Genomic DNA, 22,858 nt, shown 5'->3' with positions numbered 1-22,858 from the left:
TGAGATTGAAACGACACGTATTGGGTTTCGGTGTTATGGGCACTTGGTCGGAAATCTTAAGGTTCATAACAATCGGCCGAGCGTGGGTATCCGGTCGGATCTCAGATCTGGCCGAGACCCACGCATAGCCAAATCTGAGATCCGGCCGGATTTCTCAAACCCACGTCGGCCGAGCGTGGGTTTCCGGCCGATCGGTGAGAGGGGGGTGAGAGAGAGTGCCAGGGAGAGGGGGGAGAGAGAGAGAGTGCCGGAGAGGGGGAAAGGGGGAGAAACAGATGTGGGTTTTTTTTTTTCTTTTTTCAAAAATAATGAAAATAAATTAATAAAATCTACCTCACATGCCACGTCAGTTTGTAAAATTGTCTTTGTAAAAGATTGTAAGTACCTTTAGCATTTTCCATCTTTTTATTCTTAGTTTATGTGACTTTTAAAATCACCATTGGATCAAAATCTAATAGTGGTCGATTTCAAAGCTAATGTTGATTTTAAAAGCCGAATCAATTTTGAGAGGATAAAAAAATGGTTCCTAACACTACTCGGAATTCCGGGGGAGATAGAAAGAAGAAGAAACCAGGAAAGAGAGGGAGGAGGAGGAGGAGGGAGAGAGAAGGAAAAAGAGAAGAACCAATTCTTTATTTTCTTTTTATTCCATCAAGTTTCCTCCATCCGAATACAAATGATCACACTTAAATAGACTTTAAACCCTAATCTAGGGGCAATACTCAAATATCGAATTACCAAAACCAATTTAGGGCGACATCTTTATTGAGTTACTCAAAATAATTTAGAACAACGTACACTCTGGGATGAACTATACATTGAAGTGGGGGACATAACTGAAAAAAGCATAAAATTTAGATGTAATTTTAAAATTTTGGGGGGACATTTGTTAATTTTGGAGAGAATATTACATAAAAAGCATAAAATTTAGGGGGGACTAATGGCTTACCTAGCTAGTTCATGCAGCTCCTGCGTACACTTATTTATTAAATTACAAAAAATAAGTTGACTCTTGAAAAGTGAACAAAACATAAACTAAATATTAATAATCTAATTAACTAATAAGACTTAAATAAAACAAAATAAAAATAAAATTCCTGTCTCCCCCTTTACATCATACTTTATGCTTTTCCTATCTTACATTCTTCTTCTTATTTTTATGCTTTCCTTTTCTTGCTCTCGATCTGTGGAACAAATGCCTTGAAAAACCCTTATAAAAATTCTGGCTTCTCTACCCATGGCCGCCCAGCCAAATCCCCAACCTTTTGCATTACATTCTCTGATTCATTACTCTTCAAATAGCCAATTCAAACCCCTGGCCTGTTTGTCTCTCATGAACCCTGATCAGTTACCAGCTCGGCCTATGAATGTGCCTCCCGAGCCAGGAGATGGCCATCATCCACCGTGGAATATCCGGCGCGATGTGTTGGCAAGTCAGGTACTGTATCTGCAGGTTCCCCCTAATGTGCCAATAACCACGTTTTGGGAAGCAGTACATCTTTCGTGGAGGAATCTTTGGGGCGGCCAGCAAGCCCCCGATGAACAAGTCGATCGGAATGTTCATCCCCGGGTGACCCCAGTTCGACGCTTCTGGTTCATTGTGGGCTCTGTAAGTTTCCTTTGCGCGTTGCACGCGTTCTCCACAACTCAGTATTACACATTAACCATTGGAGCGCGTGGGCGTGTGGCGCGTGTGGCCTTCTTTTGCACGGCGGTAATAATCCACACAATTGCACTGGTGTCTCTCTTATTCTTTGGTTTCTGTGATGCTGCGTGCGAGAGATACAGGCACTATTTTCTGATAAAGTCCGTTGGAGATTTTCTAGTCATGTTTGGATCTTGTTTACTGCTTCTGAAAATAAGGCACAACAGCCAGATAATAATCCCGGCGATGGCACCTTATGATCATGACTGCTGCATAAGATTTTCTGAAGTTGCAGGTGTAGTAACGAGTGCTCTTATCACAGTTGATGCCCTCTCTATAATCAATTTACTCAGGCCCGGCCACCACTACTTCATGTTTGAAGTCACGACGACGTTGACTATGCACTTCGCCTTGGAGTTGCTGATCAATAGGCGCCCTTATAATTATATTGGGGCTTTTGCGGCGTTATTAATCTTCGTGATTATTGTCGTCAAGAATTTCATTTGGCGTAATGTCGTCCATGGGCAGGCCGCCTCCGTGAATCACGATGATCAGCGTCATCTTGCGTTGGTTCGTGACGTTCGTCTAGATGTTCCTTGAGTCGCGCGTCAGGAATTGCATGGAAAGTACCGTACCTACGTGTCTCACTGGAGAGAACTCTAGCTTGGTGTAACTTACAATAACGAATGTATACGAATTTACATACGTATTTTAATTAATTGTATAATATCTTCAAATATATATATATATATATGCATGTGACAGAAGATCTGCAATTAATTGTAGCCTCTTATTTTACCCCCAATAAAACTTTCTATTAGTCGATCTGTACCCCGAGAAAGAAAATGGATCCATCGAGTATAAAGAATGTGCATATATAATATATTATATATACTTGACATTATTGTATAAAAATATAATAAGTATGTTTGTGGATCACTGGATGGGTCTCAGACTCTCACTAGTCTGTAGAGTAACATTTACCCCCTCAAAATTTTACCACTTTTTCATTTTTGACCCCAATGTTTAAAACTTGACAATGTATCTCAACGTTTTCGAAATTCTCAATGTAACTCATACGTTATCTATTTTTGTATTTCAATACAAACTTTTCCAAATTACTTCATATACACGAATTGAATTCTCAAAATGAATTAATTTTTTTAAAAAAAAAAAATTGGGGAGGGCCGAACAACCCACATTCCGATCAGAAGGGAGTAGCTCAACCACTCCAATTGGTTTGGAGGTGGGTTTTTAGGAAAGTGGAGGCATTTAGGCCTTTTTAATAATTTCTGTTAGAGAAGACAAAAATAATTAACGTAGTGGTTACATTGAAAATTTCATAACCATGGCTGTGCTACGGGGGGATATTTTTCTAAAAAAAAAAAAAAGCCTTCTTTTAGTTTCAAAATTAAACGAAGTATTCAAGCTTCTCTTTGGGTCATTCCCTCTTGCCATGCATGATACGACCTTTTTTTTCTTAATGAATATGATACAATACACATATATTTTCAACTTAGTACTCCATTAAATGAAATATATATATATATATATATATATATATATATATATATATATATATATATATATATATATATATATATATATATATATATAGATTAATCTATAACTGATTGAGTCAATTTATCCAAAATATATAACTAGAGTTGTGAGCAAATTAAATTAAATAAATTTGCATGCAAATTTAATATGAGCGACCAAACCACATTTATTCACCCGAAATCCCGAATTAAATAGGATCGATGAAACAAAAATGAATCGGAAGTCAAATTGGTTGGTTCTGTTGTTTTCTCTCGTATCCTAAAATGTGAAGGTTTGAAGTTTGAACTTGAACTTTCTTTTTTTTTTTTTTCTTTTTTTTTTTTTAACACAATAACCTTCTTCATTACTAGAAAAATAGACCCCAACGGGTTACCCCAGAACATTGGATACAAGAACAAAGCAACGAAGGTTACTACAAACGCCTATTGGCAAATAACAACAATGCCCGAAGACCATAGGAGTGACTAGAGAAAAAGATTCTCTACCCAGAAAGCTAGGAAAACCTAGCTTAAAGCAGCTACAAATCGATAGACTGTGAATCAAGATAAAAATATACAAACAACAAACAAATAGAAAACTCAGAAATACAGGCTCCGAAAAAAAAAAACCCCACCAGAACCGGCACATGTAGAGCACGTGCCTTCTCCGGGAGCTGTCCCAATGACAGCCAACCTTCCAGATCCTAGATCGACACCTTCCGAAGTCGGAAAAGCAAGCTGTGACTCACATGCGCAAGAGTAGAAAGAGAAACCCCCAACGCGTGTAGGTCACGTACCAAACAGGAACGCACCACACAGTTTCATTAGGCATCCATCGTGACCGGAGAGGGCCAAAAACCACTACAGGAGGATTCATGTAGAAGAAAAACTAGCCGAGTTTGCAAGATTTAGCTTTGAACAACGTCTCTACCAGAAATCTTCCAACACCCTCCTTTCTCCACAAACCAATACCTAAAATCACCTGCTTGCCCAAGAAAAATAAATAGAACAACAAACCTTCACCGATACAAACACCGGAAGGACCAAAACTCCACAAATCCTAAAGGTTTGGAGAAGACAACCACCACTAAAAATTAGCTAGGGGGAACAAAAACCTTAGCCCAAAAGGCCGAGAGGACAAAAAAAACAAAAACAACACCAGGAGAGGAAGGTGTAAGGCCTCCCCTCACAAACGAAAATATTAAACTTTTTTCTCTCTCTAGAACCCTCAGGACGTTCTCTCTATGCCTTATTGGAAAGTACAGCAGTTGTGGAGAAATAATTGAACTTTTTTCTTTTAACAATAAAGAATTGTACCAGTTTGAAATTCATATTGCATAACAAGAATATGAACATTAATTTTTGTCTACTCTTTTAAGTTTTAGGCGCGATTAGCTAGTGGCAACAATAAAGGCCTTTCTTCTCAAATCTAAAAGTTGCACTCTTTTTTCTTTTTTTTTTTCGTTTTAATCTTTTAAAATAAACAAACTAATAGATACATGTGTTCACTTAAATAATAATAAAATAACAAAAAAATTATTCCAAAAAAAAAATTAATAAATTAAAACTGTTTTTTATTATTTTTTTAAATAATAATTTTCAGTTTTTTTTTCCTTTTTTTTTTTAAAAAAAAAATTGTTCTTTTTCGTTTTTTTAATTAAATAAAAACTGGTTTTCTTTTCATTTGTTTTATTTTTTTAAAAATAAATAAATAAATTTCAGTTATTTTTTGTTTTTTCGTTTTTTTTTCTTTAAAAAAAATGTTCTTTTTCGTTTTTTAATTTAATAAAAACTGTTTTTTTTTTCATTTGTTTTTTTTTTAAAAAAATAAAAATAAATTTCAGTTATTTTTTGTTTCTTCGTTTTTTTTCTTTAAAAAAATTTGTTATTTTTCGTTTTTTAATTTAATAAAAACAGGTTTTTCTTTTTTATTTTTTTCATTTTTTTTAAAAAAAAATCAGTTATTTTTTGTTTACTTTTTTTAAAAAAAAAAATTAAAAAATTTGTTCTTTTTTTTTAAATATTTTTTTTTTCGTTTTTTATTTATTATTTTATTTAATTTTTTTAGTTTTAGTTTTAATTTTTTTGAATTTATAAGGACATTTTTGCCTTATTAAAAAAAGGGAAAAGTACACATAACCCCCTCAAACTACCACATCATTGTCAATGTACCCCCCAAACTACCAATTGTGTCAAAATTCCCCCTTAAACTACCAGAAAATGTCAATGTCCCCCTAATGACAAAAATGTCCTTCATAAAATTATTAAAATAAAATAAAAACTAAAAAAAATTATTAAAAAAATATAAAATAACAAAAAATTATTCCAAAAAAAAAATTAATAAATTAAAACTGTTTTTTATTATTTTTTTTAAATAATAATTTTCAGTTTTTTTTTCCTTTTTTTTTTTTTAAAAAAATTGTTCTTTTTCGTTTTTTTAATTAAATAAAAACTGGTTTTCTTTTCATTTGTTTTATTTTTTTAAAAATAAATAAATAAATTTCAGTTATTTTTTGTTTTTTCGTTTTTTTTTTCTTTAAAAAAAATGTTCTTTTTCGTTTTTTAATTTAATAAAAACTGTTTTTTTTTTCATTTGTTTTTTAAAAAAAAAAATAAAAATAAATTTCAGTTATTTTTTGTTTCTTCGTTTTTTTTCTTTAAAAAAATTTGTTATTTTTCGTTTTTTAATTTAATAAAAACAGGTTTTTCTTTTTTATTTTTTTTCATTTTTTTTAAAAAAAAATCAGTTATTTTTTGTTTACTTTTTTTAAAAAAAAAAATTAAAAAATTTGTTCTTTTTTTTAAATATTTTTTTTTCGTTTTTTATTTATTATTTTATTTAATTTTTTTAGTTTTAGTTTTAATTTTTTTGAATTTATGGGGACATTTTTGCCTTATTAAAAAAAAATTATGGTCATTTTTGTCTTTTTGTTGGTCTTAGGAGGGACATTGACATTTTCTGGTAGTTTAAGGGGGGAGATTGACACAATTGGTAGTTTAAGGGGTACATTGACAATTGAATGGTAGTTTGAGGGGGTTATGTGTACTTTTCCCATTTTTTAATATTTAAATTTGCTTTAATCTTATTAATAAAGAGTAAATTTCATGCGTGATGCAACCTTTGCCCACAGGTAGGTTGAAATTTACTATTTACTATTTAAATTGGCATTGGCCAATTTAAAATAAAGTTACTTCATAGCATTACAGTATTTTTTATTTTAATATTCTTGGTAATTGCAGCTATTCCTATTAATCTACCTTTTGGTAGTTTTATATTCCAATACATTATGGTAATATTTTTCTGACTGGAAAAAGGTTAATATACTTTTTCATTTGAGTGTTTATAATCCCATCATGGGAATGAAGGATATTATAGCTTAGCTTAAATCCCTAAAGATTGAGATTTTTTGAGTCATTATTGGTCTATTTCATTTTTTGAATTCTCTCTTCTAAGTGTAAAATTTTCATTTTGTAACACATGTAAGGATAAATGGTTAGTAAACAAACTTCTAACCATGTGTGTTCAAGGATATGAGAGAATCCATAAAGTGTTCACATGATTACTCATGTCAAGGGAAGGACCAATAAATGCAATCATGTCCAACACTTAAAGCATGAGAATAATGTGCCAATAAAGTATTATGGCGATCAAGACACCTATTTCTCATGCAATAAGGAAAATTAAGGGCATATAAAGAAAGATTGCATGAAGTAAAAGAAATGACTTAAAATAAAGATAATCTCATATATCTAATATGTCGTGAATATCTTTTAGTGACTCATTCAAATATGTTGTGGATTGATTATGGTTTAACAATCCACGTTGTCAACACAAATACAGAGTCCTTTTTAAAATGAATAACACGTGTTTATAATTTAAGGTTGTTGGGATCTATAGGTTAATTTTGAAATTCAGTTACATTTTTTACCTAAAAAAATGATTTATATTCCATAATCTTTTAGAAATTTATTTTCAAGTTTGACTTGTTAAAAATTTCAATTTTATTTTAAACTTGAAATTTTTTTCTTATTTTTGGTGGAATATTGGTTGGGGTTTAATTAAAGTCAATTTAAAATTGACCTACATCCCAATTTTTGAAACAAAATTATTTATTTATTTCTGCATACTGATGTTGACGTAAAGTAGAGTCTTTGAGAATTTAAAAATGCTCTTGTTATGGTTTTGGAGATTGAAATATATCTCCATATAGAAAACAAAAGTCGGTAATTTACTGACTTTGGTACTTGTGTGAACTGCATAAGGGAAAGGATACCAACAAGACCATTAGAGGTGCCAAATAGAGCATTTTGAGATTCTTGAGATCATGTACATTGAAAGGTGTTGACCTTTTCATACTCATTGCCTAAATGGTCAGAGATTTTTTTTATCTCTTTTAATGATGACCATATAAAGTTTATGTATCTCTATCTTCTAAATATTAAAGCTGGGGTATTGAATGCTATCAATACCTATAAGGAAGAAGAAGAAGAGAAACAATATGAAGATCATAAGATTCAATATAGGCATAGAGTATTAAGGTAGGTACACACAAAAGGGAAATGATTAGTAATACTAATCTGTTATTACCCTTATAGAGTAAAGCTTTGAAGACCATTGTGTATATGTTGAACTGGATTCCATTTAAGATTGTCCTTAAGACACCTCTTATGAAATAAATAGAAGCCAAGTTTAAATTATTTACACATATGGGGTTGCCTTGCTAAAAAAGGGATTTATAATCCTCGCCTAAGGAAATTAGATTCAAGGACAACCAGTGGATCTTTTATAAGCTATCTAGTAAACTTTAAGGAGTTTTAATGTTTTATTATCCTTCATATAAGCATAGAGTTGTTGATTGTAAAATTTCTAGAGGATACGGAACCTAGTGGGAGTGCTCATTCACATAAATTGGAATTTGAGGAAGCACTAGAGTTGGCCAAATCTCCTCCTCATAGAGGATGATTGATTGTATTCAAGAAAAATCAGATTGATTATCCTGAGCCACAATCAACCAACTCATACAGAACAGGTTCAAAACTCTATTCTCCCATTGCAAAATGCAGAGGAAGTAGAATTAAGAAAAATCCTATAGAATAAGGAGATCAACAATTCTTAGTGATCATGTTGTATATCTCCCAGAGTCTGATGTTGACATTGGACATAAAGATAATCCAAATTTGTTTTCACATGCTATGAGTGGAGAAAACTCCACATTGTGATTCAATGTCATAAAGTAAGAGATAAGTCCATGGCTAAAAGGTCAAGCTAGACTCGTAGCCAATGGTTTTACTCATAAAGGAATGCATTGATTATCGTGAAACATTCTCTCCAGTGTCTAAGAATGGTTCATCAAGATAATAATAGCATTAGTAGCTCATTTTTTATCTAAAGCTACATCAAATGGATGCGAAAACAACTTTTCTGAATGGGGATCGTAAAGATGAGGTTTACATGAAACAATCAAAAGGTTTTATAAATAACAGTCAAAAAGCTTGCAAATTAAATAATTCTATTTATGGGCTGTGATAGATCTCTCATTGGTAATATACTTTTTACAAGATTATTGTTTTATTGTTTATTGAAAACCTTATTAATTAGTATATATACCTTAAGGTCAGTGGGAGTACAGTAATCTTTCTGGTCCTATATGTGGATATTATTTTTGCAAGTGCTGATTTAGGTTTGCTACATAAAGTTCATTTCACAAAACTTTGAAATGAAGGATTTGGGTGAAATCTCTTATGTCTTTTGACATAGAGATTCACAGAGACATAAAGAATATTAACATTGTCTCGGAAGGCCTACATTGAAAAAGTTTTGAGAAGATTTAGAATGAAGGATTATGTACGTTCAGTAGCAATTAAGAGGGACCAATTAAATACAGATTAATGTTCCAAAAGGTATTGGAATAAGGGTAGATTGAAAAGTTTTAAGTGTCTGCATTATACATAACCATATGACTGACAATAAGTATATTGAGTCAATAAAGTGCTGCAAATAAAGTCTTACGGTATATGCAAGGAACCAAGAAGTACAACTTAACCTAAGGATACACTTTCCATTTGAAGGTGGTTAGTTGTTCAGATTTGAGTTTTGCTGATTGTGTAGATAGTAGAAAGTCTACTTTAGGGTATATATCTTTTTATTGAGAGATATATCTTAAAGATGCAGTATGCAGACTATGGTTGTTACGTCTACCAAGAAAGCTAAAATTCTAGCGTGCTATGAATTTAGTACACAGGCATGATGGTTGAGACAGTTTGTTGAAAGTCTCAATATTGTCGATTTTTACAGTTAGACCATAAAGATACTCTGCGATAATTCTACTATAATCTTCTTTTATAAGAATAAAGAGTAGAAGTATAAGTAAATCGACATCAAGTATCTCAGTACGAGAGATAACATTAAGAGACATAAATGGTCTATTGAGCATATAAGTACTGAATTAATGATTGCGGATTCCATGACTTAAAGTTTACCAGTAAATAAAGAATAAAGTCATGCGGAATATATGAGACTCATTAATTCATTTTTTGCTTGGTTTGTCTCTTTTTTGGTCTACAGACATAAAGTTATTATAATAAAGATTTTGTGCACATTTGTTATTTTATCCATGGGGATAAATAAAGTTGGACCCGAATGACTTATAGGAAGTTCATTCATAAAGCTTAATTATCCATAAAGTACTCATATAATGAGTGTTTTACATTATGATACATGGAAGGGACAACCTAATTTTATAATGGTTTTACCGCCATGATTCGTGTGAAACATTTTTTATCTGAGTGGGAGGATTCTATAAGTGATTGGCCAAACTAAAGAACCTAATACCATAAGGTCATGTGTCATAAAGGCCAAGTGGGAGAATGTAAGATATTATTCCCTTATGTGGCCTTTATATCACATTTACGGTGTTTGCTATGTTTATTATTTTTTAATAAACATATACGGTATTATGATTATTTCTATTAATTTAGATTACCGTAAATATGGAATCGGTTAATTGAAAAATCAATTAACAATATTGTTTCCTTGATGGAAGGAAACAATACGGTGTTTACCATTTGAGGGTCCCTAACCCAGCCTATAAATAGAGTGCCTGTGTACACCATCAGTACAGCCATCAAGCAATAGGCATAGGTTAGAAGATCCTTCAAATAATCCTTTTTTTTTTTGTTCTTCAGATGGATCGTGGAAACGCTTGAGCAAATATGGCTAGAGGTAAGCCCGAATCCTGTCTTATTCTTTTTCCGCTGCGCATGTTAGTTTAAGTAATATGTTGAATATTTCTAACAAAAACTATATATCCACCTAATGAATATGAAAGCTAGTAGATTTTGATCACATTAAAGATAAGAGAAATGCTTATTTGTATTCTGGTGTAAATTTCAAGTACATTTTTGCTGAGAAAACAAAAAATCATTTCTCTTAAACAAACATAATAGATTGTTGAAATCTAGCTTTTCAAATTTTGTGCGATCTTTAAGGAATACATAACTGACTCGGTTTAGATAAATTGTTTAAAAGTATTTAATGTTTTGTTTTTTGTTTTTAAATAAAATCGGAAAGTATTTTTTGTTTTTCAAATTAATGTACATTGAAAATTTGTTTGGATAGTCTACAAGAGGTAGCTCAATTGGCTGGAGATCACGTCTCATCAAGTGGAGCTCATTAGTTTGAATCCCCCTCCCCCTTGTGTGGACATGTCAAAAAAAAAAAAAAAAACTTGTTTGAATAGCTGTCTAAAAAGTGTTTATGAAAAAAAAAAAAAAAAAAAAAAAAAGCCTTTAAAAAAACTTTTTTTTTTCAAAACATTCGAGAGAAGTTGTGTTAAAATAGATTTTTTTTTTTTTTTTTCCATTTTTTTTTTTCCAACATCTGATTACTTCAAATTAATGTATATCAACAACGTACCCAAATGGCATTAGAGCAAAGGAAATGTAAAACCATACAGTTCTATACAAATTAATTCCATCTATATTTTTATTATTTTAGTCCTTACAAAATTACAAAAAAAAAAAGTAAAAATAAACAATTGAAAAAAAATTAATGTTAAAAAAATGGGAAAAGTACACATAACCCCCTCAAACTACCACATCATTGTCAATGTACCCCCCAAACTACCAATTGTGTCAAAATCCCCCCTTAAACTACCAGAAAATGTCAATGTCCCCCTAATGACAAAAATGTCCTTCATAAAATTATTAAAATAAAATAAAAACTAAAAAAAATTATTAAAAAAATATAAAATAACAAAAAATTATTCCAAAAAAAAAATTAATAAATTAAAACTGTTTTTTATTATTTTTTTAAAATAATAATTTTCAGTTTTTTTTTTTCCTTTTTTTTTTTTTAAAAAAAAAATTGTTCTTTTTCGTTTTTTTAATTAAATAAAAACTGGTTTTCTTTTCATTTGTTTTATTTTTTTAAAAATAAATAAATAAATTTCAGTTATTTTTTGTTTTTTCGTTTTTTTTTTCTTTAAAAAAAATGTTCTTTTTCGTTTTTTAATTTAATAAAAACTGTTTTTTTTTTTCATTTTTTTTTTAAAAAAATAAAAATAAATTTCAGTTATTTTTTGTTTCTTCGTTTTTTTTTTTTAAAAAAAATTTGTTATTTTTCGTTTTTTAATTTAATAAAAGCAGGTTTTTCTTTTTTCTTTTTTTCATTTTTTTTTTTAAAAAAAATCAGTTATTTTTTGTTTACTTTTTTTTAAAAAAAAAAAATTAAAAAATTTGTTCTTTTTTTTAAATATTTTTTTTTCGTTTTTTATTTATTATTTTATTTAATTTTTTTAGTTTTAGTTTTAATTTTTTTGAATTTATGAGGACATTTTTGCCTTATTAAAAAAAAATTATGGTCATTTTTGTCTTTTTGTTGGTCTTAGGAGGGACATTGACATTTTCTGGTAGTTTAAGGGGGGAGATTGACACAATTGGTAGTTTAAGGGGTACATTGACAATTGAATGGTAGTTTGAGGGGGTTATGTGTACTTTCCCTAAAAAAATTATTTGATTTTTGGTAGTAAATGGCGCTAAACCCTGACAAGGGTTGTTTGATATAAATTTTGAGAAATGATCCCTACACTCATTTCTCACAACAGCCCCACAACAAGCTGACGTGGCTGGTAATATTTTATTATTTTTTTGTTTTGTTTTCATTTCTTTTTGTAAAAAAATAATAAAATATTACCAGCCACGTCAGCTTGTTGTGGGGCTGTTGTGAGAAATGAGTGTATGGATCATTTCTCATAAATTTTACCCAAATTAGGATCACGTGAAATTCAATATATATTTACGGAATTATGGTTTCGGTAAATAAATTAAGATCCTTCCAAAAAATAGAAATTAAGATTTTGGCCCTAGATAAATTGCGTAAGAATTACCACCTATATAATGTTAATGTATAAGAAAAATTTGTATAAATGAAATTTTTGGGGGTTTTTTTATTATTAAAAAAAAATTAAGTTTTTTTTTGCAAGAAAACGTCTGTTGATATTGCTTTTTGACTTGATCAAAAAATATAGAGCAAATATTTGAAAAAGTCAACGCACGTGGCCACAAAATCGACCAGCATTTCCCCTAGCTAACGCATACAACTAATACAAGTAGGAATACACTACTATATACTGATGGGTTTTGCTCTCCCACTTCCAGTGGTTCTCTGAAACTTTTTATTATTATTATTATGATTGGTTTCTTGGTTTCGTTTTCAGGCTGTGATTAGTACGTAATGTTAGACCGACCTTCATCTCTTATATATAATTAATGGCCTTTGTACGTATAATTGTATTCATTCATTCAGTCAGCAAATAAGAGAAATTTCTAGCTTCTTGCCGTGTTTTTGAGAGAGAGATATTCAGAGAGGAAGCGTCGTCGCTTTGTTTTGCAGTTGATCGTAATGGACGGAAATATGTCAACAGTACTACTCCCCCAAGACCTCATCGCCGAAATATTTTCTCCACTATCCATCAAGTCTCTGGTACGTTTTCAGTGTGTTTCGAAGCCATGCTGCGCTCTAATCAACGACCCATATTTCATCAACATGCATCTCAACGCTGCTAGCAGAGAACGTAGTCTCATCGTGGAGACATGTAGACGTCATTGGCCAAAGGATTACTACTCAGTAAACTTTTCCGACGAGGATCGGTCGTTCGGGGAGCGCGTGAAGATCTTCCCACCATTTATCTGGCGTCAAGAAAATCTCAACCACCCCTCTGCCTCTGTGATAGGCTGTTGCAACAGCTTGGTTTGCATCCGCAAATATGATGATGAAGTTGTGATTTGGAACCCATCAATCAAAAAATACAAGAAATTGCCCAACGAGCCTGATCTAGACCATGATAAGCACAGCCAAATCATATCAGCATTCGGGTATGACCCAGTGCGACTCAATTTAGCATTCGGGTTTGACCCAGTCAACAACGACTACAAGGTTTTAAAGATTGTATTTGTAGAATCTGTGAAGCCTGATAATTGGGGGCTTGAGCCTCAATGGGCCATAGAAATCATGGATCCCATTGAAATCATGGTATATAGTTTGAAATCACATTCTTGGAGAAGAGTAGAAGATCAATGGCCTTACAAGGAGGAGTCATTTATTTGTTCGGGGCCGCCGGCTTTCTCCAACGGTGTTTTTCATTGGTTGGTTATGAGTGCACCTGGAGTAAGGACCCTTCTCACATTCGATCTCACCACCGAGAAATTTGGAGTGCAAACGTTTCCCTTCGAATCGTATTTGAATGTGGCTTTCGAGGTTTTGGGAGGATCACTCTGTGTTTCTGGAAACACGGCGGACATGGGCGTTGAAGTTTGGATGATGAACGGGCACGGAGTGGCGAGCAGTTGGAGTCGGCTTTATACTATACCTATGACTTTTCGCTACAGCCGATCACTAGCGCTTTCAAAGGATGGTGAAAAGGTTTTGATTGAGGACGAGTCCAATAAACTCTTTTGGTATAACATAAAAGAGAACACATGCTGCAGGATTGTTGATCAAAATAATAAGCATACTTTCATCAAGTATTGGACAGCGTCTTACGTAGAAAGCCTCCTTCTCCTAGATGGTGATAATGGCAATTGAATTTTGTTTTTGTTTTTATTTTTTGTTTTTTGTTTTTTTGTTTTTTTAGATAAGAGTTAAATTCAACGTTATGAATACAGGGATATCATTGTAATTCACAATATTGGATAATGGATGGATAGTATGCAATTACGTATAAATTACATTTTCGTAACAATTTTCTTTTTTTGGCATAATGTAATTTACATTCAATTAATGCTCCGTTTGTTTCGGCGTAAAATGATTTCGGCATTTTCCGGTGTTTGGTAGGGGCGAAAATAATAGTCAACCGAAAAATGATTTCTGTTTGACCAAAAATGCTTAGTAAATTTCGGAAAATGATTTACGCTTTTTAAAAGCGTAAATCATTTTCCGAAGACGTCAGACGCAATCGATCTATTTTAAACGGCACAGTCGACCTTCACGTTCAAGCAGCCGACTATCATCGAAATATTGCCGGTATCGGAATCCAACATCCGTTAATGTCGCCGAAATCTGGCGACGGAATCCGGCCACCTTCGCCGGAATCCGGTCAGCCAGATTCCGGCGACCAATCTGACTGGAATTCGGCCATCTGGCCGGATCTGGCCAGACCGGCCGGATTCCGGCCATCTGACCGGATCTGGCCAGAAAGGCCGGATTCCGGCCATCTGGCCGGATCTGGCCAGAGAGCCGGATTCCGGCCGGCCCTGGCCAGACGGATCTGGCCAGATCCGGCCATCCTGCCGGCCAGATGGCCGGAATCCGGCTATCCCAGATTCCGACGAAACTGTTTGGATTTCGGCCTTTATCTCGAATTCTAGTTATATTAGTCGGAATCAGGTGAAAATAGTCAGAATCTAGTCGGTCAGTAACGGAATCTCGTCATCGATGATCTTTATATTATTTTATATTAATATTTTTATGTTGCGAATAAAAATTGATTTTTATAAGTTAATATGATTGAATAAAAATATAAAAAAATATTTGCGATTTTCCGTACGCGCCAAACACCGGAAAATGCTTTTGACGGAAAATGGTTTCCTGAAAAATGACTTCCCTGAAATCATTTTACGACGGAAACCATTTTACGTCGAAACAAACGGAGCATAAAATGTAAATTTTTTTGTAACCTTCAAACCTTGAGGACACTACAATTAGGGGTGAGCAAAAACTCGTTGTTAGGGATAAAATCAACTCCGAGGACACGTGGATCCTAACCTTGAGTCACCTCGGTGTTACATCTCGGACATTCATCATGACCCTGTACAAGAAGATTGTCTCGGTATGATAACACCTCGGACCTACCAAACTTAGCAACAATGTGAGATATTCCGAGATCTCCTAATCTGATCGGAGCGAACATGTCTCGGATATTTACACCTTGGAGGCCATTGGTCAAAGCACACTACAATCGTCTCGGAGGTATCTTCTTGAACTTGACTAATAAGTGATTAAGTATTTATAGAACACTAGCATGAGTAAATCCCCGAAGCTAGAACGCTACACAATGTGATAAGGCCCATATCCCGGAAGCCTAGAGGCTAATCTTTATCCCATAATTAATGGGATAAGACTGCTAATGATATGGAACTAGGATTGAAGAGGCAGAGTGCTATCCAACCTAGACTCTATTGCTTTATTCAAATTTCCTGAAGATAAGGCTGAGACTCGAGCAAACTGGGACTCAAACTCCTAGTCCAATTGGGCTTCAAGAGTTCCAGTAAGTTTGTAACTACAAGCCTATAAATAAGACCACTACGCCAGGTATTTTTGAGACGCATCTTTTGAGCTTTGAGATTGCAAATACTCTTCAGAGAATTTTAACTGACTTAGGCATCGGAGTGGGCGTAGTCGGCACCCCCGACAAGTCGTTTATTATTTTTGCAGGTTACAAGGTGAATCAATTCATCACAAGGAGGAATAGACGACGAATCATAAGGCGACACATCACCATACCGGAAACTGTACCAACAGTTTGGCTCCATCTGTGGGAACTCGACATTGTTCCTCAAAAACAAATCCGCGATGGTGACTACGCGACGATCTAACCCGGTTCAAGACAACGTCCATGAAGAAGCACGACGTCCTAATCCGGGTCGAGACGATGCCCATGAAATAGCAGAGTCTGCCGGTCTGGAGGATAGGATAGCCCAGTTAAGCCAACAATTGGCTCAGGCACAGAAGAATGTAGAGGACTTGTTGGCTCAGAATGCCTTGCTGCACGCTGCTCAGACGCCACAACCAATATCGCATTTGGAGTGAGAGGAAAATAATCTCGATGCAGAGGCACGAGTTGAACACCCAAAAGGGTCAGGGGAAAGAGCCGAGCCACGAGCTATGCCTGCAAACCCGGCTCCACCCCAACAAATGGAGGCAGAGAAAAGGTTGCAGCAGATGGTCCTAAACTTGGGCACAAAGTATGATGCACTATCGAGAACTATGGATTAGAAACGCGATGGGAAAGAGTCTCTTGTGGACAACCTCTTCCAAAGCAAGGATTCCATATTCACTGATGAAGTGTCTAACTTCGACTTGCCTGGAAGGTTCAAGGCACCCGATATTTCTGTTTTTTCAGGTAGTGAAGACCCAGTCGAGCACTTGGATAACTTCCGAGCTCACATGTCTCTACACAAGACACCCGACGCGGTGGCATGCCGAGCTTTTCCCCTCACCTTGTCAGGAAAGGCCTGAGACTGGCTCAGGAACCTTCTCCCAAAATCGATTGATAATTTCGATACTCTTGGAAGGAAGTTCCTGGCCCAGTTTGTGTCTGAGAGAACCAGGAGAAAACCCCGAGGGTATCTACTCTCCGTGCGACAGGGGCCAAACAAATCTTTGAAAGATTATTTATGGAGGTTCAACTAGGAGAAGTTGGAGACAGAAAGCGCGCCAGACGATTTCATTTATGGTGCGATTTTTTTCCAAGGACTGAAAAAAGACGGACCGCTGATGGCTGATTTGGCATTGAAACCACCGAAGGATCTTTATACCTTTATGGTAAAGGTGGACAGGTATATCAATCAGAAGGAAACGCTCCGAGCCCTTCTCGGTGATTCTCAACAGCAACAGCAGCCTTCCACTGAGAAACCCAAGAAAAAGAAGAAGCCCGAGGCCACTCAGGATGACAGTCCTAGGGAGTACAAGAAGATAAAGAGGAATTTCAGAGATTACAAGTGGACTCCATTGAATGCCTCTCTCACCGAGGTGCTTATGGAACTCAAAAAAGATCCACACTACCAGAGGCCGACGCCCATCCCAAGAAATCCGCCTCTACGCTTGGCTCACAAATACTGCGCCTTCCATGATTCATATGGTCATCTAACCGAGCAGTGTGTATCCCTGAGAGAAAATAGGAAGTTAGTCCGATTTCTTGTTGATGAGAGAAATCAGCAGCGACAGGAACGGGACCAATATCCGGGGCCTAGAAGAGAAGAAGATCGAAACGAAAGAAGAAACTATCAACCGAGGCAGGAAGAAAGAAAAGGTAAGAGCAGAGAACCAGCACCTCGGCTCCGAGAGGAAGAAAGAAGGGGAAGAAGCAAGAGTAGGGCCTGACAGGAGCAGCAAGGCAACCTTCCTATCATTCACACCATCTCGGGAGGATTTAGAGGTGGAGGAGAGTCCAATTCGGCTCGGAAGGCTTATGCCAGGCAGCTAGATGATTTTGAAGTCTATTCGGTCCAAAAGCCCCCTAAGGCCTGAAAATATGATCCTGTGATTATCGGGTTTTCAGACGAAGACTATGCGGGAGTTTCTCTTCCACACACCGACGCTCTCGTGGTCTCTTTGACAATAGCTAACCATCAGACTCGGCGAATCCTTGTTGACACAGGAAGCTTTGCAGATGTCCTGTTTAAATCAGCCTTTGACTATATGGGCGTTCCGCTGGAGAAGGTAATCCCGGTCACGTGCCACTTACTGTGTTTCGTCGGAGAGGAAATGGTGCCTCTCGGATCAATTGAACTCCATGTCACTGCAGGAACTTACCCGAGGCAAAAGGTCATCATGGTAAAATTTCTGATAGTAGAAAAAGCTTTAGCTTACAACGCCATTATTGGAAGGACAGCTCTCAATGACTTGAAAGCTGTTACCTCGACACATCATCTCAGTATGAAGTTCCCGACCGAAGAGGGAGTCGGAGTGGTGAAGGGGGGTCAGAGAGAGGCTAGACGTTGCTACAACTTATCTTTGAAAAATACCCCAAAGAAGTGCAGCCTGGGTAAGAAGACTAAGGAGGAAGAGAAATATCAATCACCGTTAAGGGAGCCTGTGGAAGAATTGGAGGAATTTGAAGTGGGTGATCCCAAGAAGAGGGTTCGAATAGGTTCACAACTCCCCCAACATGTGAAGGAAGAGCTGGTGGCGTTCTTAAGGTGCAATAGTGATGTATTTGCCTGGAGCCACGAAGATATGTCAGGGATTGATCCCTCGGTCATTGTCCACAAGCTGAATGTGGAGCCAAATCATCGGCCAATGAAATAGAGGAGGAGGACATTCGCCGCTGAGAGGAATCAAGCTATTACAGAAGAGGTAGAGAAGTTATTAAAAGCGAGATTCATTCGGGAGGTAGATTACCCCGAGTGGCTGGCCAATGTGGTACTGGTAAAAAAGTATAATGGCAAGTGGAGGATGTGCGTAGACTTCACTGACTTGAATAAGGCGTGTCCAAAGGATAGCTTCCCCTTGCCTCTGATCGATCTATTGGTGGACTCAACATCCAGACATGAGCTCCTAAGCTTCATGGATGCTTTCTCGGGATACAACCAAATTTACATGGAAGAGACAGATCAGGAAAAAACTTTTTTCATCACAGACCGATGACTCTACTGTTATAGGATGATGCCTTTTGGATTGAAAAACTCCGGTGCTACCTATCAGCGATTGGTAAATAAGATGTTTCGGGGTCAGATTGGAAGAAATGTCGATGTGTACGTAGACAATATATTGGTAAAAAGTATCCAGGCAACCAAACATATAGAAGATCTTCGAGAGACTTTCCAAACTTTAAGGAAGTACGAAATGAAGCTCAATCCCATGAAGTGTGCCTTCAGTGTTTCTTCAGGTAAATTTTTGGGATTCATGGTATCATAGAGGGGTATCGAATTAAATCCCGAGAAGGTCAAGGCTGTCCTCAATATACAGGCACCGAGAACAACAAAACAACTCCAGTAGTTAACAGGGAGAATTGCGGCCTTGAACCGATTCATTTCACGATCAACAGATAAGTGCCTTCCATTCTTTAAAATTCTGAGAAAAGCTTTTACATGGAGTGAGGAATGTGATGGGGCATTCGGAAAGCTGAAGGAATACCTAATGAATCCTCCATTGTTGAGCCGCCCAACAGAGGGAGAGATACTCTATCTCTATCTGGCCGTATCCTGCTCAGCGATAAGCTCCGCTCTAGTTAGAGAAGACGGAGGAGTTCAAAAATCAGTTTACTTTACATGGAGCAGAAGAAAGATATCCTCAGATCGAGAAATTGGCATTTGCTTTGGTCGTCTCGGCTCGGAGATTGTACTTTCAAGCTTATGCTATCCGAGTCTTAACTAAATATCCAATGAGGAAGATTTTGCAAAAACCCGACCTTTCAGGAAGATTAGTCAACTAGGAAATAGAACTCGAACAGTTCGACATTGAGTTTCATCCTCGGACAGCTATCAAGGGACAGGTTCTAGCAGACTTCTTGGTAGAATTCTACAATGTCCCCGAAGCGAAAGAACTTCCCAAACAATCAACCTGGGTTGTGCATGTAGACGGATCCTCGGCACGAGGCAGAATCGGGGTGGGAGTCATCCTTAGGAACCCCGAAGGCCAAGAGTTCGGTTTTGTTATAAAACTAGATTTTGTCACCACCAACAACGAAGCAGAATATGAAGCAGTGATAGCAGGATTGGCACTGTCTCGAGAGATGGGAGCGACAAACGTTGAAATTTGAAGTGATTCTCAGGTAGTGGTGGGCCAAGTTCAAGGACAGTTTGACACATAAGAAGACTGAATGTCCAGATATCTGGAACAGGTATGCCATTACCAATCTTATTTTGACAGGGTTGTTGTCACAAAGGTACCCCGTGAGGCAAATACCCGGGCAAATGAGCTTTCAAAGATAGCTTCGGGAACAGAGGAGGAGATCGAGACCTCACAACGACAAATTATTATTTTGACCGAGCCGTCCATAACCCCGAAGGTTAACATTATGGAGGCCGATACAATACCAAATGAACCGGAATGGGCTACTGAGATTATTCAGTTTCTAAAAAACGGGTCATTACCCCAAGACAAGACTGTGGCTCGGAAGATCAAAAATCAAGCAACTCGATTCTGTCTCCTCGGAGAAGTACTCTACAAAAGGGGATACTCTGAACCCTTACTGAAATGCATTTCCAAAGTCGAGGCGGAGTATGTGCTGAAAGAAATCCATGAAGGTGTGTGTGGGAACCATTCGGGAGGTCGAATGCTAGCGCAAAAAACCATTCGAGCAGGATATTATTGGCCTACGGTAAGTAAAGATTCAGCCCAAGTTGTGAGGCATTGTGACAAGTGCCAAAGATTCTCAAGAATTATGAAGACAGCTCCTGAAAAGCTTACTCCCCTTACTTCTCCATGGCCGTTTGCGAAGTGGGTGGTGGATATTGTTGGCCCAATGCCTGTAGGGAAGGGGAGTCAGAAGTTCTTAGTTGTGGCTGTAGACTATTTCACCAAGTGGGCAAAGACATAAGCATTGGCAGCTATAACCACAACAAATATCACAAGTTTCCTTTGGAGGTCGGTGGTGTGTCGGTTTGGAATCCCACATGCATTTGTCACAGATAATGGAAAGCAGTTTGACTGCGAACCATTCCGGAGGTGGTGTTCAAAACTTCGTATCTGAAACTACTATGCCTCGGTACTGCGTCCACAGGCGAATGGGCAAGTGGAGACGACAAACAAGACCCTGGTAAGGACATTGAAGAAAAAGCTCGAAAAGAAGAAAGGAGCATGGGTTGAATATGTTCCACAGGTGCTCTGGTCATACCGAACCACAAGGAGAACTCCGACAGGCGAGACGCCATTTTCACTCACCTATGGGACCGAGGCTGTGATACCAACTTAAGTGGGATCCCCGAGTTTTCGTGTAGCTTACTACAATCCCAGGCTCAATGATGAAAAGGTCAAGCTACACCTAGATCTTTTGCAGGAGAAAAGAGACGACGCTCAAGTTATATGGGCAGCATATCAAAATCGGACAACTCGGTACTTCAATAAAATGGTGGTTCCTAGAAAGTTTTAGGTCGGAGATTGAGTCCTCAAGAAAGTGAGCTTAATGACAAAAGATCCAACAGAAGGAAAAATGGCACCAAAATGGGAAGGTCCCTATCAGGTAGTAAGATGTCATCAAAAAGGGGCTTATCGTCTGATGACCGAGACATGGAAGATGCTCCCAAGATCATGGAACGCCGAACACTTGAAGAAATATTATATGTAATTTTTTTATTTTTTCTACAAATTTTATCATCAATAAAGCAGATCGTTTGCCGATCCGTTTCAAAAATTATGGAAAGTTTGAGAATCCACCCGAGTCCTTTCCTCGGACAACCCGAAAGGGTTATGGAAAGGATACCAAGAAAAGAAACCCATCGATTGGGGGTTTCCGAAGGGATAAGGATAAGGATACTGATGTGGTCTTTTGTTTACCAAAATATATCAATAATAAAATTACCACTCGCAATAGTACGAATCCTTGTAGGATAAGGCTATATAGAGGGTGTCAAACCTCAAGGACTGCGTATGTATTATTATCAAGCTTTTCGAGATTAAATATAACTTAATTAAAAAGATGTTTGATTTGGTTTTTGTTTTATAAAAAAGAAATACATAAAAGTAAAAGACATAAATTTAAAGATAGTAGGGATGAGATTAAGAATAGGGGATTGATTTCACCACTCACCGCATAACAATGGTCAATCATAAATTAACAAGGAAAATTCATACTATGCATGATATAGGACTCGTCTCACTCGAGTAGTCAAGAAATTACCTCTAAAGAATAAGTATAATCCATCTTCGGTTGGCACGGACCGTCCACCTAACCACTAAGATGCGGTACGACCCGTCTTCCCTAGGCATGGACTAACTACGTCTTTAATAGGATATACACACAATCAATGGAATAGTATAACCTATCTTCGGTTGGCACAGACTGTCTACCTAAATTACACTAAACTAGGGTGTAGTACAATTCGTCTTCCCTAGGCATGGTCTATCTATTCCTCTTGATCATATATCAATTAAAACCGTTGTATAACAATCATTCACATAATCACAAAAAATATGAAGGATTGAGTTCAATCATTATAAAAGACTTTCTAAGACAAGATAAGAAATTCATAATGATTGAATATAAACATTAAAATCAATTCTCACAGTTATACAACCATCATGCATAGAGAAAATCCCAAACTAAAATACAATTAAACCATTGTTACTTGAAAATGGCTACATCAACACCCTATTAGGAATTTAACCGCTCATCGTAGTGCTGGGATGGCCTTCTGCCATGTTTTTCTCCTCTTCAACTTGTCAGGCCTCCAAGAAGAATTTATGTCTAAAGCTAAGCACAAGCCCAAGCACCAAGCACCAAGCACACCTTCT

The 22,858-nt window shown here is 36.2% G+C and overlaps 2 protein-coding genes across 2 annotated transcripts; both read left to right on the top strand.

Annotated features, from left to right (window-relative positions):
* The first annotated feature begins 13,087 nt into the window (after positions 1-13,087).
* Positions 13,088-14,269, top strand: LOC133873183 (F-box protein CPR1-like). Its single transcript, XM_062310913.1, has one exon. The coding sequence runs from the start codon at positions 13,088-13,090 to the stop codon at positions 14,267-14,269; it is 1,182 nt and encodes a 393-aa protein (XP_062166897.1).
* Positions 14,270-17,179: 2,910 nt separating this feature from the next.
* LOC133873182 (uncharacterized) lies at positions 17,180-18,712 on the top strand. Its single transcript, XM_062310912.1, has 2 exons — positions 17,180-17,714; positions 17,964-18,712. The coding sequence occupies exons 1-2, from the start codon at positions 17,180-17,182 to the stop codon at positions 18,710-18,712; spliced, it is 1,284 nt and encodes a 427-aa protein (XP_062166896.1).
* Positions 18,713-22,858: the final 4,146 nt, after the last annotated feature.

Source organism: Alnus glutinosa, chromosome 7 (assembly GCF_958979055.1).
Source record: "Alnus glutinosa chromosome 7, dhAlnGlut1.1, whole genome shotgun sequence".
In the NCBI taxonomy this organism is placed as follows: domain Eukaryota; kingdom Viridiplantae; phylum Streptophyta; class Magnoliopsida; order Fagales; family Betulaceae; genus Alnus; species Alnus glutinosa.
Note: the sequence above shows the minus strand (reverse complement) of the source record. Positions and strands in the feature narration are given on the sequence as shown.

Excerpts from the sequence above, each read along its gene's own strand:
- LOC133873183 (XM_062310913.1), top strand. The coding sequence starts at position 13,088 with ATGGACGGAAATATGTCAACAGTACTACTCCCCCAAGACCTCATCGCC.
- LOC133873182 (XM_062310912.1), top strand. The coding sequence starts at position 17,180 with ATGGCTGATTTGGCATTGAAACCACCGAAGGATCTTTATACCTTTATG. Across the intron at positions 17,715-17,963 it reads GAGGCAGGAAGAAAGAAAAG|ACGAAGACTATGCGGGAGTT; the intron begins GTAAGAGCAGAG and ends TCGGGTTTTCAG.